Raw genomic sequence first — 18,420 nt, forward strand, 5'->3', positions numbered from 1 at the left:
GTAGACAATAGGTGCAGGAGTAGGCCATTTGGCCCTTCGAGCCAGCATCGCCATTCAATGTGATCATGGCTGATCATCCCCAATCAGTACCCCGTTCCTGCTTTCTCCCCATATCTCCTGACTCCGCTATTTTTAAGAGCCCTATCTAGCTCTCTCCTGAAAGCATCCAGAGAACCTGCCTCCACCGTCCTCCGAGGCAGAGAATTCCACAGACTCACCACTCTCTGTGAGAAAAAGTGTTTCCTCGTCTCCGTTCTAAATGGCTTACTCCTTATTCTTAAACTGTGGCCCCTGGTTTTGGACTCCCCCAACATCGGGAACATGATTCCTGCCTCTAGCGTGTCCAAGCCCTTAACAATCTTATATGTTTCAATGAGATCCCCTCCCATCCTTCTAAACTCCATAGTGTACAAACCCAGCTGCTCCATTCTCTCAGCATATGACAGTCCCGCCATCCCAGGAATTAACCTTGTAAACCTTAAGCCTGTGACAAGGCTCCTCATGGAAGGTTGGTTAAGAAGGTTCAATTGTTGGGTATTAATGCAGGAGTAGCAAGATGTATTCAACAGTGGCTGAATGGGAGATGCGAGATGCCAGAGAGTAATGGTGGATGGCTGTTTGCCAGGTTCGAGGCTGGTGACTAGTGGGGTGCCTCGGTGATCTGTGTTGGGTCCACTGTTGTTTGTCATGTACATCAATGATCTGGATGATGGTGTGGTAAATTGGATTAGTAAGTATGCAGATGATACTAAGATAGGTGGTGTTATGGATAATTAAGTAGATTTCCAAAGTCTACAGAGAGATTTAGGCCATTTGGAAGAATGGGCTGAAAGATGGCAGATGGAGTTTAATGCTGATAAGTGTGAGGTGCTACATCTTGGCAGGACAAATCAAAATAGGACGTACATGGTAAAGTAGCGAATTGAGGAATGCAGTTGAACAGAGGGATCTAGGAATAACTGTGCATAGTTCCCTGAAGGTGAAATCTCATGTAGATAGGGTGGTAAAGAAAGCTTTTGGTGTGCTAGCCTTTATTAATCAGAGCATTGAGTATAGAAGTTGGGATGTAATGTTAAAATTGTACAAGGCATTGGTGAGACCAATTCTGGAGTATGGTGCACAATTTTGGTCGCCCAATTATAGGAAGGATGTCAACAAAATAGAGAAAGTACAGAGGAGATTTACTAGAATGTTGCCTGGGTTTCAGCAACTAAGTTACAGAGAAAGGTTGAATAAGTTAGGTCTTTATTCTTTGAAGCGCAGAAGGTGAAGGGGGGGGACTTGATGGAGGTTTTTAAATGATGAGAGGGATAGACAGAGTTAACGTGGATAAGCTTTTCCCATTGAGAGTAGGGAAGATTCAAACAAGAGGACATAACTTCAGAATTAAGGGACAGAAGTTTAGGGGTAACATTAGGGGGAACTTCTTTACTCAGAGAGTGGTAGCTGTGTGGAATGAGCTTCCGGTGGAAGTGGTGGAGGTAGGTTCGATTTTATCATTTAAAAATAAATTGGATAGGTATATGGATGGGAAAGAAATGGAGGGTTATGGTCTGAGTGCAGGTAAATGGGACTAGGGGAAAACAAGTGTTCGGCACGGACTTGCAGGGCCGAGATGGCCTGTTTCCGTGCTGTAATTGTTATATGGATATAAACCTACGCTGCACTCCCTCAATAGCAAGAATGTCCTTCCTCAAATTAGGGGACCAAAACTGCACACAATACTCCAGGTGTGGTCTCACTGGGGCTCTGTACAACTGCAGAAGGGCCACTTTGCTCCTATATTCGATTCCTCTTGTTATAAAGGCCAACATGCCATTCACTTTCTTCACTGCCTGCTGTACCTGCATGCTTACTTTCATAAACTGATGTACAAGGACCCCCAGATCCCGTTGTACTTCCCCTTTTCCCAACTTGACGCCATTTAGATAGTAATCTGCCTTCCTGTTTTTGCTACCAAAATGGATAACCTGACATTTATCCACATTAAACTTCATCTGCCATGCATCTGCCCACTCCCCCAACCTGTCCAAGTCGCCCTGCATTCCCATAGCATCCTCCTCACAGTTCACACTGCCACCCAGCTTTGTGTCATCTGCAAATTTGCTAATGTTACTTTGAATCCCTTCATCCAAATCATTGATGTGTGTTGTAAATAGCTGTGGTCCCGGCACCGAGCCTTGCGGTACCTCACTAGTCACTGCCTGCCATTCTGAATTTAGACATATTCACATTTTAATTCTGGTATATTGCCTAGATTTTACTTGCCTTTGGCTTAATGTGAGCAACTGCTAGTAAGTTGTCTGTTATTAATTATAAAATGTTGTGACCTCAAAAGACTTCAAATAAAACTTAATATGTTTTTTTGTTTAAACAAAATAATCCTAGCTAAAGAAACCAAATAGCTTTAAACTGTGAAAACTAAGCTTAAACTTTATCTAAAGAATATTCTTAAATGATTAAGTCTCCAAGTGTTGGAAATTATCTGAGGATTGGAGTTTTCGGAAGGGTTTTGCACCACAGCTGACGCTGACACAGTTGAATGTGATTTTAAGGTTATTAAATGTCATGCCGAAAGGCAAACCCATTAAAAATTACCACTCGTGTCACATTGCTGATGAGAGGTAATTTCCATTGGAGCCCCTAACTTTGAACTCTGACCTATGTGAGCTTTGCTTCTCTATTAATTTTTCATTTAAATATGTGGGTGTGATTTCTGCTAGTTTATTCCTAAAATAAATGTTTTGCATAATTTACCCAAATTAGAGATTTTTATCAATTAATATTAATAACTTTAATCGTTGTAAAAGTTTATCTTAGACCCTTTTTCATTAACATGTGTTCATAAATATCTGACAGTTATATTACTAATATGTGCTTGTAGTCAAATAATCCATGAAACACTCATTGCATGAATGTTATTGAGGAACAAGAGCACAGATGGTAACCAGACTGATTCCTGGGATGTCAGGACTTTCATATGAAGAAAGACTGGATAGACTCGGTTTGTACTCGCTAGAATTTCGAAGATTGAGGAGGGATCTTATAGAAACTTACAAAATTCTTAAGGGGTTGGACAGGCTAGATGCAGGAAGATTGTTCCCGATGTTGGGGAAGTCCAGAACAAGAGGTCACAGTTTAAGGATAAGGAGGAAATCTTTTAGGATCGAGATAAGGAAAACCTTTTTCACACAGAGTGGTGAATCTCTGGAATTCTCTGTCGCAGAAGGTAGTTGAGGCCAGTTCATTGGTTATATTTAAGAGGGAGTTAGATGTGGCCCTTGTGCCTAAAGGGATCAGGGGGTATGGAGAGAAGGCAGGAACAGGATACTGAGTTGGATGATCAGCCATGATCATATTGAATGGCGGTGCAGGCTCGAAGGGCCGAATGGCCTACTCCTGCACCTATTTTCTATGTTTCTATGTAAAGATGGGAATGTATTTACAGTTTCCCGAAGCAGCTTGAATGTGAGAGATTGGGTCCAAAATATATTCTATCTTCAAAATATATTGAATGTTAGTTATGGATGCCAGGTAGGGTATGCACCAAATGGCCTGATCTCACTATATTGTACTGCATGTTGCCTCACCCAGAACTTTATCTTGGGATGTTTGACACACAAATAATGGGTAACATTAAATTTGGAATATTTCAAAGTAGTTTTCCCAACATGGTGGTTTTTGCACTGACTTTGGTCAGGAATGCTGAATATGCTGTTTGTAACGTTAGCTCTTGGATTTTTTTCTCCAGTGTTACCATGGCACCAGCTTTCAGGTTGTCCTTGAAGGCCAAGGCCAGCGACAACATGAGTCATCTCATGGTTGACTTCTCTCAAGAACAAAAAATCCTTCGTTCATTGAAGTTTCTGCCAGGTGAGAAGAAATACGTTTCTCCTATTTTATTTACCCCCTACCTCCAGCCCCATTACCCTCCTTTCTATCAATAAAGCCCAAGATAAGCAACTTGTCGCAGCCCTCTGTCAACAATATTGTACCACCAGCCTTTTCAGATTGTATCAGAGCTGGCCAGTACTAATAAAAGATTATCAATTGGTTTAGTTTAGAGATACAGTGCAGAAACAAGCCCTTCAGACCACCGAGTCTGCACTGACCAGCGATCCCGCACACTAACACTATCGTATACACTCTAGGGACAATTTACAATTATGCCAAGCCAATTAACCTACAGCACCGCCCCGCGCGGCTTGGAATGGCCGCGGGACTCTGCGAGCGCACGCCGGGGGCTCCAACACCAAGACCCGGTGTGCGACCTCGCACCACCCGGCGTGGCTTTAATGGCCGCGGGACAATCGCCATCGCCAGCCGGGGGCTTTGACTTTGACTTTGACTCTGACAGCGGGGGGGGGGGGGGGGGGGGAGAAGAGTGCAGTGGAGAGATAAGTTTTTTTGGCCTTCCATCACAGCGATGTGATGGATGTTTATGTAAATTATGTTGTGTCTTGGGTCTATTTGTTTGTAATGTATGGCTGCAGAAACGGCATTTCGTTTGGACCTCAAGGGGTCCAAATGACAATTAAATTGAATCTTGAATCTTGAATTAACCTATAAACCTCTACGTGTTTGGAGTGTGGGAGGAACTGGAGAAAACACAAACAGGTCACGGGGAGAACTCACAAACTCCACACAGATAATTGGGATTGAACCTGGGTCTCTGGCGTTGTTAGGCAGCAACTGTACCGCTGCGCCACTATGCCGCCATGAATCTGCAATATTAATTCCGTTTACCTTCCCCACACATGGTAACCAATTTGTGCAATATATCCAGCATCTTCTATTTTTATTTTTAGAGCAGGAAGCTGTTTCTTTGGAGTGACCTGCGTATTTCAGTCTGACTACTGCTTGTAAAAGTGGTAAACTGGCAAAATGAACTATCACCGAGTAACTGTGCACAAATCTCCTCGCAAACGTTCAGTTAGTATGTTCTATTTTGGATAGGAACATGAAAATGGATATGGATCTTGTGCAGGCAGATGAGATTTGTTTACTTTTGCATCATGTTTAGCATGGACATTGTGGGCCAAAGAGTCCGTTCCTGTTGTCTGTTCTAGTTAATGTGCCCCTTGTGGGATAGGAACCATATAGATTTGTAGGTACTATCGTAATGTTTGAGAAACATTTAGACAGCTACAAGGATAGGATAGATTTAGAGGGATATGGGCCAAATGCGGGCAGGTGGGACTGGGGTAGGTATGGGACAGGTTGGTTGTTGTGGGCAATTTGAATGTTAGTTATGGATGCCTGGTACAATTTTTGACTCCCACTGGAGTGCAATTGTCCTCCACGTCGCTGAGGTATAGAGGATTCTTTCTCCTTATCATTGCCCAGCTAACTCCACTAAGTTGGCAAGTCTGTTAACAATGAAACCAGGGTGGAGTGAATTGACATGTGCGGGAGGGTGAAGTGGCACAAATGGTGGTGCTGCTGCCTCTCAGCTCAGCCATCTATGGTCAGTCCTGACCTCTGGTGCTGTCTCCATGGATATGCACATTCTCACTGTGGTCATGTGTGCTCCACTTTCCTCCTACATCCCACAGATCTGTGGGTTGGTAGTTTAATCACAACTCCAGTGTGCAGATCAGTGGTGGAATCTGTGAATTAAGGGAATGTTGTCAATGTAGGGGGAAGAAATCAGGATTAGTGCAGATAGCTGCTGATTGTGTTAAACCTATGAGGCGTGTTTGATAGCTCTGGGCCTGGACTTGCTGGAGTTTAGAAGGATGAGGGGGAATCTCGTGGTAACCTACCAAATAGTGAAAAGTCTAGAGAACGGATGTAGAGAAGATATTTTCAGTAGTGGGCGAGCCTAGGACCATAGGGCACAGCCTCAGAATAAAAGTATGTACTTTTAAAATGGAAATGAGGAGGAATCTCTTTAGCCAGGGGATGTTAAATCTGTGGAATTCATTGCTACAGATGGCTGTGGAGGCCACATCATTGGGTATTTTTAAAGCAGAGATTGATGGGTTTGACTTTAGAGATCCAGATAGAGCATGGAGACAAGCCCTTTGGCCCACTGAGTCCACGCCGACTAGCGATCACCCCGTACACTAGCACTATCATACACACTAGGGCTAATTTTACCATTTTTACCAAAGCCAATTAACCTGCAAACCCGCATGTCTGTAGAGTGTGGGAGGAAATCGGACCCAGAGAAAACCCAGGCAGTCACAGGGTGAACATACAAACTCTGTACAGACAGCACCTGTAGTTGTGATCAAACCCAGGTCTCTGGCACTGCTAGACAGCAACTCTACCACTGTACCGCCCCCAAGGTTCTTGATTAGTAAGGTCATCAAAGTTTATGGGGAGAATGCATGTAAATGGGGCGGAGAGGAAAAGATAGATTAGCCTTGATTGAATGGAGGAGCTGATTCTGCCCCTACTTCTTATGATGATTAGCATGGATATAGTGAGGCAATCTTTGTGACTTTGTGCAGTAATGTTTATTGTCGAGGCTTCTTGAACAAGAATTCCTTCAGTGAAGAAATGTATTCCAACCTTGTCGATGTAGATGTTCCTCGGGTCCCAAACCTCCGTGAAGCTGATGAAGTTATGTCTATCGTTGGTTTCTGCCATTTTCTTTCAGTACCCAGTATTCCAGAAATCGATACACCTGAGTGTTTGGTGGCAGACAACTGTGTGACCATGGTCTGGAGAATGCCTGAAGAGGATTCAAAGATCGATCACTACGTACTGGAATATCGCAAAACCAACCATGAAGGGGCCCCGCGGCTGAAAGAAGAACACCCTTGGATGGTGCGAGAAGGCATTAAGGAGATGGAGTTCACATTGTCAGGTAATCGCATTCAAAAGGCCTAATTCAGTCTTATGATTTGAATGGATTTAAGTGAGGTTGACAATGCAGCCTTTACCCAGGATATCATATGAACTTTTGATCCAGATCACAATGGAGAGGAAATTCACCAGAAATTAACCTGCATTAGAATATTTTGGTTATTGGGAGAGGCTGGATACTCTGGACTTTTTTTCCCCAAGTGGAGGAGGCTGAGGGGTGAGTGAACTCGTAGAGGTTTATAAAATTCAGGGGGGTATATGGGGTAGCTAGTTTAAAAATAAATTACCACAATGGGTTTATGTAAGACAAGAGCACCATGGTTTAAGGTGGGAGGTAGGTTTGGAGAGTGGATCCGAGGGGGAATTTTTCATGCACCGTGGTCGGCATTTTGAACACAATGCTTGAAGAGATTGTGGAGGCAGATATTCTCGCAACATTTAAGAAGCATTTAGACAAGTACTCTAACCACCAAGGCATAGAATGCTCAGGGACTTAGTGTAGATGTGTACAATAGATAGCATGGACGTGGGGGACTGATGGGCCTGTGCTATATGACTCTGACCTATGGTGCAAGGAAATTGAGATAAATTGTACCAGTCCCATTTCTGACCGGTAAAACGTGCTAACTTGACACAAACTATGATCAACTACTGGAGCCTTGAGGTTTAAGTCCAAACCCAGGCTAGGAATTACTTTTTATTCACTGTGTATGACTAGTGCACGACATATAATCTTGCAGCATGTAAGAATGTCATTGTTCTATTTTGTGACATATGACAATAAAACTCTCTTGACTCTTAATAAAAATGACTTGTAACCCATGTAATCACACTAGCGAAAAACGAGGCATCACAGCGAGAGGCCATAAATTATACGATTCAACAATGTACATATGTGATAATATACCCTCAATTATTTGCAGTTACAGTTTTCAAATAGTGGAACAGGACCGGTACATTTATAACCCAGGGTTTTACATGTTTTCTTTTCCCAGGCTTGAGATTTGACACACAATTCATCAACTTTCGGGTGAAAGCTTGCAACAAGGCAGTGGCAGGAGAGTTCTCAGAGACCGTCACACTGGAAACAAATGGTTTGTACGGCAACTTGTCCTCGCCTGCAATACTAAATGGATTTCCCACTTTCCCCCCCGACTCTGTCTGAACAAGGGTCTCGACCCCAAAACGTCACCTATTCTTCTTCTCCAAAGATGATGCTGCCTGATGCACTGAGTGCCTCCAGCTTTTTGTGTCCATCTTCTGGTTTAAACCAGCATCTGCAGTTCTTTCCTACAACTGAATTTTATTGTTTGCTGTGGAGTTATAATCTCATAATCTTATTAACTGTCCTTGTGTTCGAGAGACTGTGCTTCCAATTTTAGCCCAGAGGAGTTAGTTAAACAGTGTTATTTTGGGGGAATATGCCAAAATTAAGATTGCTTTCACTCCTTGTGATGTTATTGTCTTATCTGATGATTGCCACTCTGCTAATCTATTACACTGTTGAATGTGTTAAAGAATTTGATCATAATGGGAGCCTAAATTGTGCGCATGTAAAAAAGGAAGATGGAACGACACTAGGGAAATGGAAGGCATTGTGGAGAATGCAGATATGGAGAGAAAAAAAACTCTGATTCAAAATACCAGTTTAGGAAATGTATGATAACACATCCTATTGGGTTTGCAGTGTTTGGCACTAATTGCTTCTGAGAATTAAGGCCACTAATTATCTTTCCGCGCAGCGTTTAATTTCAGTTTAGACGCCTCGACAGCTCATCAGAATTTGAAAGTGGAAGACCTGAAAGTGGAATGGGATGCGTCAGGGGGAAAGGTGCAAGAGATCAAAGTTAGAGGAAAGGAAAACCGAAGTCGGACGGCCTCGCCTGCCCATTCCCCTGCAAGGTGGGTAACTATATATAAATATTCCTAGAGAGAGTGAGACAGAGAGACAGAGATAGACATGCTCAAGGTTTTGAACAATTTGAATAAATCAGCATTAGTTGGACAGTTTCTGTAACTGGCTGCGACAAGTAGCTGATGAAAATACAGGAAGTTTTTTTTTAATTCCCATCAAGTTGTGATACTTGTTTCCACTAGCATCAAAATGTGGAACCCTGCATGAGTTTCAAGTTTTAAGCACCTATATTTGCAGAGGATTATTAGCTCACAGCGTTTTTTTAATTTTTACTTTGAATAATGTTAAATACCCTTGTAGTGATCAGCTGTTGGAGTAGTGCTGAATGTGATTGTTTCTGTTTTGTCACGTTGCAAATTTATGTCAAAGTTCAATATGCAAGTCAAATGCTGGCAGTCTGTTTCTGCCGACCATTTAAAAAATAAACTTTTTATTTAGAAGCATCATTCAGTCCCCAAAGCGAATGCCATCCGCAAGGAGCAGTAGGGATCGATTCACTGCAGAGTCGTACACTGTTCTGGGTAAGTGGATGAATTGTTAAACTTAATGTTTTAGCTCAGGAATAGATGGTTGTAATGTTTAAGTGAATGGCAGCCCTTTATGCTCCATTCTTGAAGCATCAAGAATCCTTATTCTTCATAATAAGGAGTTTTATGTTATAAAAGCTCTATTATAGCTATATATCATGGGGTATATTTGGACCATTTATAGCTATATATAGAACTGTTTCAAATGTAATGATGGCTCAGGGAGAGAGCCTGGTAAATGCAAAGAGGACTTACTTTTTTGTAGAAAACGTAATCCAGTATTTGAATTTCCCCAACTCAATTAGATTCCCTTGATTACATTTGACTCGGGAAATCAAATCAATCATTGAAAGAAATCTGTTTCCAATTTGCATCTGAAGAAATTCCTATGGAACTTATGGAAGGAGGAGTTCTGGCCCCTCATGAATGATCAGTGCCCCATACAGGGCCACCATCGATTTTCCGGCACCCTTGGTTCCGGAGCCTTGCAGGATCATCCATTTTGCTGGACCAACAGAGGTCATATAATAATAATAATTCAACAATTCACCTCCAACCCACTAATTATACCTCCCGTATCTCTAAGGTGACATGGGCTGCTAGATACTTAAATGAAGAATTAATAATTAACAAAAGTAACCAATTAACTCTTTCAAGATGGAGGCACTTGTCCAGAGAGAGCATGCGCCACACTTAACATTCTCGTAATTTTATCCGGATTAAAGGAGGTACCGGACCATCAGTTGTCGGAAAATCGGTGGTGGACCTGTAGTAATTCTCCGCGCAGCCCAGCACTTTAGGTCAAATGTTTATCCACATTTTCCTTTAATGGTTTTTGCTCGATCTATTCCACTGGAATGTTTACCCTGTGGCTCTATATTTAAACCATTTACCAGATCATCACCAGTGCAACAACTTGTAGAGTAGATCCTTTGTTATTCCATTGTTTCCAGCAGGTTATTTCTTGGGACGTGACAATTCTAATACGCAGTCAATACTTTGACAGACATTCGCAAACAACCAAGGTTTGCAAATGCATTCCATGGGGAAGGATTTCCTCTATTTCGCTCTTTAAGCTGTCAAGGCAAAGTAGCGGCATTTCTGAGAATGCCCCAGAGAGACTTGAATTAAAGTTGGTCGACAGTGACAAAACAGATCAATGGCAACTGTGCAGTTACAGTGCAGTGAGCTCTCCGATAACTGTGAAACGTGGATGGTTCTGAGTCCTTTCGTGATTCGAGTGGTCTGTACTTAAAAAGAAAATTCTCCTTCTCCAGCAAAGATGATCAGAGGTTTTTTTCTTTTCTTTTCTCTTTTTCTGCATTTTCTGTGGTCCTGTACCAATCTGATCTCAAAGGTTCTGGAGTACATGCAGTGTTTTAACAGAAACCTAACCCTTTCCCCTTTGCTGTCCCCCTATAATCCCCACTGAAATGATTAAGGCTTTCATATCCGAGGCAATTTATTTCTGTCCCTTCCCCACCCAACCCTAGCTGTGGAGCTGTGCTTGATATCGTCAAGTCCCAGACTTGCTGCTGTTATAGAAGCCTGAATGCTGACAAACTTCAACGTTGATGCTGTATATCTCCTTTGTGGTCTAGGTTAAAATGTTGTTTTTATTTCAAATTGTTCACATTATTTCCAGAGCAAGTTGTTGTCATGTAAAGTGAAGTGGAGCATTATTTTGAATTAAGTATGCTATTCTGTATTTAGAAGGATGTTGTAATGAAAACTTCACAGCAGCAATCCGTGTCCACTGTGATTTGTGATAGTAGTGAATTGTGTGGTGTTTGCCTATGGACTGTGTATGCTGCGAAAACTTAAGTGGAAATGAGAAGAGACAGATTAATAATTTATTTTTTACTGGTCAATAAAGATGATTTAGTTGTTATTTTCCTCCTTGTTTCTGCCAGGGGATACTCTGATTGATGGTGGACAGCATTACTGGGAGGTTGTTTTTGAAAAGGACAGCAAGGCGTTCCTTGTGGGTGTAGCCTACAGGACCTTGGGCAAATTTGATCAATTGGGAAAGACGAATGCTTCCTGGTGCCTTCACCTCAATAACTGGCTGCAAGTCAGCTTCACCGCCAAGCACAACAACAAGGCCAAAGTCCTGGACATCTCAGTACCGGACAGAGTCGGAGTTTATTGCAACTACAGCGAAGGTATTGTGATTCCTCATCTCTTGCTGGCTTGCTTGTTGGTTGAAAGTCAAAATGAAGCAATGTTTCTTTCTTTCCTGTGATCTTGATTGATGAGGAATTTGTTTACTCAGCCTTCGTTAGGTAAAGCATGATGATTCATCCCATGGGTTATTTACTCTGATGTACTACTCAATCTGACTTAAATATTCAATCTGAAGAAGGGTCCAGACCTGAAACATAATCTGTCCATGTTCTCCAGGGATGCTGCCTGACCGGCTAAGTTATTCCAACACTTTGTGTCTTTTTTTTTTGTAAACCAGCTTCTGCAGTTCCCTGTGTCTAAATTTGACTTAAATATTGCCGGCTGAATGTTGAGCATCTCTGCCAGAATCATTTTGGCCATAATTCGCAGAGAGGTAGAAATTCATTTCCCCTGCCACCTTGTTATAATAGATGGTCTTTTGCTGAAAAATATTATTTGGAGAACTGAAATGATAAATGATACATTTCTAAACTATTATGTTTGTGTATTCCATGGATTTTTTTTGTGCCTCTTCAGTTTTTCCTTTACTTCATTACATTTTCCTAAATGTCTTGCTATAGTCCAAAATCAGTTACCCAGATTATGTTTAAAATGCAGACAAACTTGATGTTTTGTGATTGCAAGATGGTGCCAGAGCGACTGTTTATGTGCTGGTCCCAGAAGGGGTTCTACTACCATCCACTACAGTCGTTGCATGCTTTTAAGTCTCTATTCTCTGCAATACATGTACCTCTGCATGGCTGGATTGTACACGTGCAAAATATGACTTGATTTGACAGCAGGCAAATGAAGCTTTTCACTGTACATGTGACTATTATACCAATATACCCCGATGGCATTAAATTGAGTTAATAAGGAGTAATAAAATCTCAACCCATGAATAAAATGTTCTTCAGATATCCCAAGATCAATGCTTCTCTCGATTAGATTAGAGACCGGTAAGTACTCCAGGGCATTGTACAACAGACATAATTTCCTCGGTTTTCCACTGAATCTTATTCCTTTACACAAATTACTATTAAAACACAAAGTACTTGTGCTGTAACACCAGGGTAAGTGCTCAACCAAGAAAACCAAAGCCAAAGTATTATCTAAACTGCTTATACACACGTGTGCTAAGGACAAATACTAACTCCATATGTAATAATAAGCTATCTACATGTTAACGAGCTAAGCTAATCGTGTTGATGCAAGTACATCATTGGAGTTATCAAGTGGACTCCTCCCTTCACTGGTATTTCGTTGAGTTCGGCTCACAACACTGCGGGGAGGCAGTTGGTTCTGGCATCTCAGAATCACCCACCTCGATACCTGTTCTCACCACTTATGCTGCCAGTATCTACGAAATAAAGGAAACTACAGACAATTAATTTTCTCAAACAAATGCTACACACTTGCATCCTGTCTTACACTTATCCTACACAATCATTAAACACAAATGTCAACCTCACATAAAACCAGGATACACTTGCACAGAATACACCTTCAAATGATCTACTATCATCCACTATAATCCTTACACGCTTTTAAATATCTATTCTCTGTGCTACCTGTTGTACTTGTATATGACTGCATTGTACATAGATGTGCATAGTTTGACGACAGCACGCAAAGGAAGCTTTTCGCTGTACCTCTCAGTACAAATGACAATACACCGGATGGCATTAGATTGAGTTAATAAGGAGTTAAGTTAAAAACTCAACCCATGAATAAAATGTTCTTCAGATATCCCAAGATCAATCCTTCTCTCGATTCGATTAGAGACCGGTAATCACTCCAGGGTATTACACCACACACACATTTCCTCAGTTTTCTACTGAATCTCATTTCTTTACACAAATATTAATTCAATTTAACTTGGACCTTGCCAAAGGAGTTCATGATTAAAACGCCTAGCTACAGCCCACTGTTATTTATATTATTTAATACGTTTAATTGTGTTGGATGCTGTAAAGCAACTTGGGTGAAGCATCTAGGATGGCATTTAACTCTTGTCTAACTTCAAATGCTCTGCCTTTCTCTCCCTGTCCTGTCTCAGTAATAAGACAGTACGGATGGGTCTGTCAGTGCTGCCATTTCTAGTTGGGTATAGGTGATGCCTGTTGTATTTGTTGCATGATGGACATACTGAAATAAAAGCAGATGCACTGTTGCTGTCCGGGTCTAAAGATCAGCCAGATTTGAGCAAGATACAAGGCCAATCATCTTTAATTCTGATGCATACTCAATTACTTCTGCCATGTGTCCATATTTGGGGTTTGTATGGGCCACTGAATTTGTTGCATTTTGCATAATATCAGTTGGATTGTAACAGTAATGAAACTGGGCATCTGGAGGTAATAAAATGATGCCAGCAGTTTTAAGTACACAACATGGATGAGTGAGGGGTTTTTTGAGGCTGTGTGACAATGTGAATGGAAGTAGACGATGATGCAATTTGTGCCCATTTCCCCCCTTTTTGAAAGATTACAGGGGAGAGGATGTTTTAGGAGAAAAAAACATAAGACCCAAAAGGGTGGAATAGAAAATTGTCGATTTGGTGCCATCAATGCCTTTAGAGGATTAACGTCAGTGATAATTTGAAATTTAAGCGAGCTGATTGTTATTTTAAATGATCCTTGGATAGTTTGTCACCATTTTTATTATGCGTTGTTTTAGGTCATCTGGCATTCTACAATGCCAAAACAAAGCAGCTGATTCATTCCTTTAGGACGAAGTTCACACAGCCTGTCCTTCCTGCCTTCATGGTAAGCATGTCTCACTGCCTTTCAATGCTTTACTAGAGCATGCACGGGACGCGTTCCTCATGATTATTTACACAATCAAGCCCATTACTGCTTTGTATATTGTGTACATAATCTGTTACTGCATTGGCAGTTGATCTGAATATGGGGAAAAGATTTAATAAGAATTTGAGGGGTAACTTTTTCACACATAGGGTGGTTATGGAACAAGCTGCCAGACGTGGTAGTTGAGGCAGGGACTATCCCAACATTTAAGAAGCAGTTAGACGGGCACATGGATAGGCCAGGTTTTGAGGGATATGGACCAAATGCTGGCGGATGGAACTGTTATGGGCAAGTTGGACCAAAGGGCCTGTTTCCACACTGTATCACTCTGACTCCAAGTTGACCAGCAGGTGGCACAATGGTGCAGCAAGCAAAGCCACTGTCTCTTGGTGTCAGAAAGACGGGTTCAACCCTGAATTGGATTGCACTTTGTGTGGAGTTTGCATGTTCTCCCTGTGTGTGTAGTTTCCTCCCACATCCCAAATGGTCACCATTGTAATTTGCCTCTAGTGCATAGGTGAGAGGTAGAAGCTGTGAGGGAGTTCATAGAATGAAGGAAGAATGGGCTTAGTATAAAAGGGGTGTTTTTTGCTCGGTGCGGACTCAGTAGGCTGAACGCCTGGGTTCCTTGCTGTATCGGTACGGTGGCGTAGTGGTAAAATTGCTGCCTTACAGGCCAGAGATGCAGGTTCAATCCTGACTGCGGCTGCTGTCTCTATGGAGTTTGACCATTCTCCCTGTGACCTGCGTGAATTTTTTCCGGGTGCTCTGGTTTCCTCCCACACTACAAAGATGAGGAGGTTTGTAGGTTAATTGGCTTGGTAAAATTGTCCATAGTCCGTGTAAGATAGTGTTAGTGTCTGCGGGTCACTGGATGGTGCATACTCGGTGGGCAGAAGGACCTGTTTCCTAAACTAAACAAAATCTCTCCAGCCCTGACTCTATCTCTCCATTTTGTCCTGTGTGGTGGCTCGGTCTTGTCTTTCTCCTGTCCACCACCCCTTCCTATTTCTTTAGATTGCATCTCTTTGCACACGCACTCACTCAAACACGCGTGATTGAGTTCTTCTCAATGCATGTTTTGTACTGACTGTGTCTGTGTGTTTCCTCTTTCTTCAGGTGTGGTGCGGTAGCTTTATTGTGCAAACAGGACTTCAGGTACCAAATGCTGTGAAATCGCTGCAGAAACGTAACAGTGGGACTAGTAGCTCCAATGCTAGCCTAACCTAGAGATCATCACCAAGCTTCCATTTAACTGCACCATATCATGCAAATCCAAGGCTGTGCCTCGAAACCTGCCTTGAAGAAAACCGAAGACTCAATTTGGATTCTGCAAACCAAGGCGTGAAAGTTGGCCTTCTAAAATTTGACGTTATTGAGTCTGGCACTGCCTTCAGAAATGGAATATTGTGATTGGTCTTTCATTTCTGATGAGAACAATTACTAGAAAATTGATTGTAAGCTGTAAATTTTGAAATGGTTTTAAAAACTGGACAAACTCGTAGCAGTCAACCATTGGTCAGGCTATTGGGATAGTATGTGATCTTCCTCAAAAGGTAACTTGGCATTTTAATATATTTTGACCTTGGGAAGCATCCTATTGTAAAACAGGGGGTCCCATGGTCCAAGTTTCTCTGCATTCAATGGAGAGGAGAAAATCTCCAGAGCTGGGATCTAAATACAATTATTGTAGCTAATTCTGTACTTGTGCCTTCTGTTCATTTAAAGTCAAGGTACTGGGAATGGCCACCTGGAAATTGGATTATAGAACTGAGACAGTGAAAAGTAATGGGCGTCACGGTAAAATTCCTCAATAGAGCAGACGAAAAGCATTTCCCACCTCCCCTGACTGGATATTACCTACAGTGAATTGTACATCAAATAATGACTGCACTGCTGAGCCTGAGTAGCCATGATCACAAAGGAAATTCTCAACCCACTTAACTACTTTTTGCCGATTTTGCTTTTCATATACCGTTGCTCCGTAGATGGGAAAACAAGATAGTTTAGCCTTGCATTTCCTTTTGGCCTTTATTACAATAAGAAGCCAAATTAAACCTCTGCATTCACTTTGATTTTATAAAATGGAAACTTCACAGTAAATAGTCGATTTAAAAACTTCCAAAATTGTCCAATGGTAATTAATACTCGCCTTGACTGAGAACAATGAGGCAAGCGGAGGATTCCTCTGCCCCCTTCATATCCCCCTCTCCTGAGCAAGATAACGAATGCCTCATCCTTTGAAGTTTTAAGCCCTTCTGCTGCTGGCTGCTTTTTACTACTGAAGCAAAATGTATTCTATTCTGTGAAATGGTTGTTTTGAGGAGAAAGCTGAACCGGTGACTGGAGCAAGGGGCTATTTCCAGGTTGTGGTTTGTGCACGTACACATCACAGACTAGGAAACTCTCTCAAGATCGCTTATATCCGAGGAATGCATTCTTGCCACCCCCTCCCCCATAATGGCTGGAAACCATGCAAAATGTTAGTCTTTTGGAATCCGTCTTTTCAGACCATTAATGAACAAAACAGTTTCTGTGGACATGGAGATTTATTCTGGCGATGTATAAACCTAATTCAGGTTTTCATACAGATGGGTTTTTTTAAATGAATCACTTGGTGAACGATGTGGTGATTTGAACTCTTGGCATAGGTCACCTGTGCACCTGAGTACCAGATCTCCACAGATGAGGCCAAGTTAAAAAGGAAGTTAATTTGTTGGTATTTTTCAATGGCTTTTTAATGCGCTCCCTGCATTTTACTACCTCTTTTGTTGGAACAGGTATTTGTGACGCACTTGCTCTGTGTAATAAAGCTGTGTTTGGCCTAACCTTTCTGTGCTTGTATTGATGTGAGTTTTCCCGTTATGCTTTAGCACAGAGGGGCTAACTTGAATGTGGAACATGTCGAGAGAAGCTGAAGGCCCCTCTAACGAACAGTAGTAAATGCAGAGGGTAATTGAGAGATGCTAATTGTTGGAGAACTTCATTTTTGAGGATTGTACTGACAGTGAAAGTAATGTGCAGGATTAAATTTAAGTGTTAAAAAAATCTTTTAGAGAGAAATGGAAACCAGGCGCAGAGTCATCAGTATTTATTTTTACTTGTAAAAATTTCATTTTGGATTTCTGTGTAATATGTTGGCTTCAACATCTGATTGTAGAATGTATATAAAAGTCAGCATTTCGCGAGTTAAATGTTTACTATTAAAAATTAATTGCACCAGGTTTTGTTTTTTTGCATCTTGTGTTTGTGCAAGGCCAAGAACATAATAAAGATATGATAGTTCACAGCGGTTACCTATCTTGTGATTCTTGGGGTATCTTTACTGCTTTGGCCGGGGTCGCCATTTACTCGGGTGTTTTATACATAGGAGTTTGCTCTGATCACTCGGCAACATGCATTAATAATGGTAGACAAAAATGCTGGAGAAACTCAGCGGGTGAGGCAGCATCTATGGAGCGAAGGAAATAGGCAACGTTTCTGGTCGAGACCCTTCTTCAGACTGATGTGAGGATTGGGAGGAGGGGGCGGGAAGAAGAAAGGAAGAGGCGGAGACAGTGGGCTGAGGGAGAGCTCAGAAGGGGAGGAGAAAACGGGGACTATCTGAAATTAGCAAAGTCAATGTTCATACCGCTGGGGTGTAAACTGCCCAAGTGAAATATGAGGTGCTGCTCCTCCAATTTACGGTGATCCACACTCTGGCCATGGAGGAGGCCCAGGTCGGATTCGGAATGGGAGTGGGAGTTGAAGTGCTGAGCCACCGGGAGATCAGGTTAGTTATTGCAAATCGAGCGGAGGTGTTGGGCGAAGCGATCGCCAAGCCAACGCTTGGTCTCACCGATGTAGAGCAGCTGACACCTAGAGCAGCGGATGCAATAGATGAGGTTGGAGGAGGTGCAGGTGAACCTCTGCTGCACCTGGAAAGATTGCTTGGGTCCTTGGATGGAGTCAAGGGGGGGGAGGTAAAGCAACAAGTAACATTTCCTGCAGTTGCAAGGGAAAGTGCCAGGAGAAGGGATGGTTTGGGTGGGAAGGGACAAATTGACCAGGGACTTATGGAGGGTGCGGTCTCTGCAGAAAGCAGACGGGATGAAATGGGAAGATATGGCCAGTGGTGGGATCCCGGTGGAGGTGGTGAAAATGTCGGCGGATTATTTGTTGCACGTGACAGCTGGTAGGGTGGAAG

At 42.2% G+C, this 18,420-nt stretch overlaps 1 protein-coding gene across 2 annotated transcripts in view; it reads left to right on the plus strand.

Moving 5' to 3' along the window:
• fsd1 (fibronectin type III and SPRY domain containing 1) overlaps nt 1-17,519 on the plus strand; it is a 31,452-nt gene extending 13,933 nt beyond the window's left edge. For both annotated transcript variants that reach the window (XM_055658831.1, XM_055658832.1), the window contains 8 exons: nt 3,752-3,873; nt 6,608-6,817; nt 7,812-7,910; nt 8,559-8,718; nt 9,170-9,252; nt 11,172-11,423; nt 14,104-14,192; nt 15,354-17,519. In XM_055658831.1, the coding sequence (XP_055514806.1) occupies nt 3,752-3,873; nt 6,608-6,817; nt 7,812-7,910; nt 8,559-8,718; nt 9,170-9,252; nt 11,172-11,423; nt 14,104-14,192; nt 15,354-15,464 (1,126 nt within the window). In that variant the 3' untranslated portion in view covers nt 15,465-17,519. The remainder of the gene's footprint in view (nt 1-3,751; nt 3,874-6,607; nt 6,818-7,811; nt 7,911-8,558; nt 8,719-9,169; nt 9,253-11,171; nt 11,424-14,103; nt 14,193-15,353) is intronic.
• The last annotated feature ends 901 nt before the right edge of the window (nt 17,520-18,420 follow it).

This window comes from Leucoraja erinacea, chromosome 29 (genome assembly GCF_028641065.1).
Source record: "Leucoraja erinacea ecotype New England chromosome 29, Leri_hhj_1, whole genome shotgun sequence".
NCBI classification, from domain to species: domain Eukaryota; kingdom Metazoa; phylum Chordata; class Chondrichthyes; order Rajiformes; family Rajidae; genus Leucoraja; species Leucoraja erinaceus.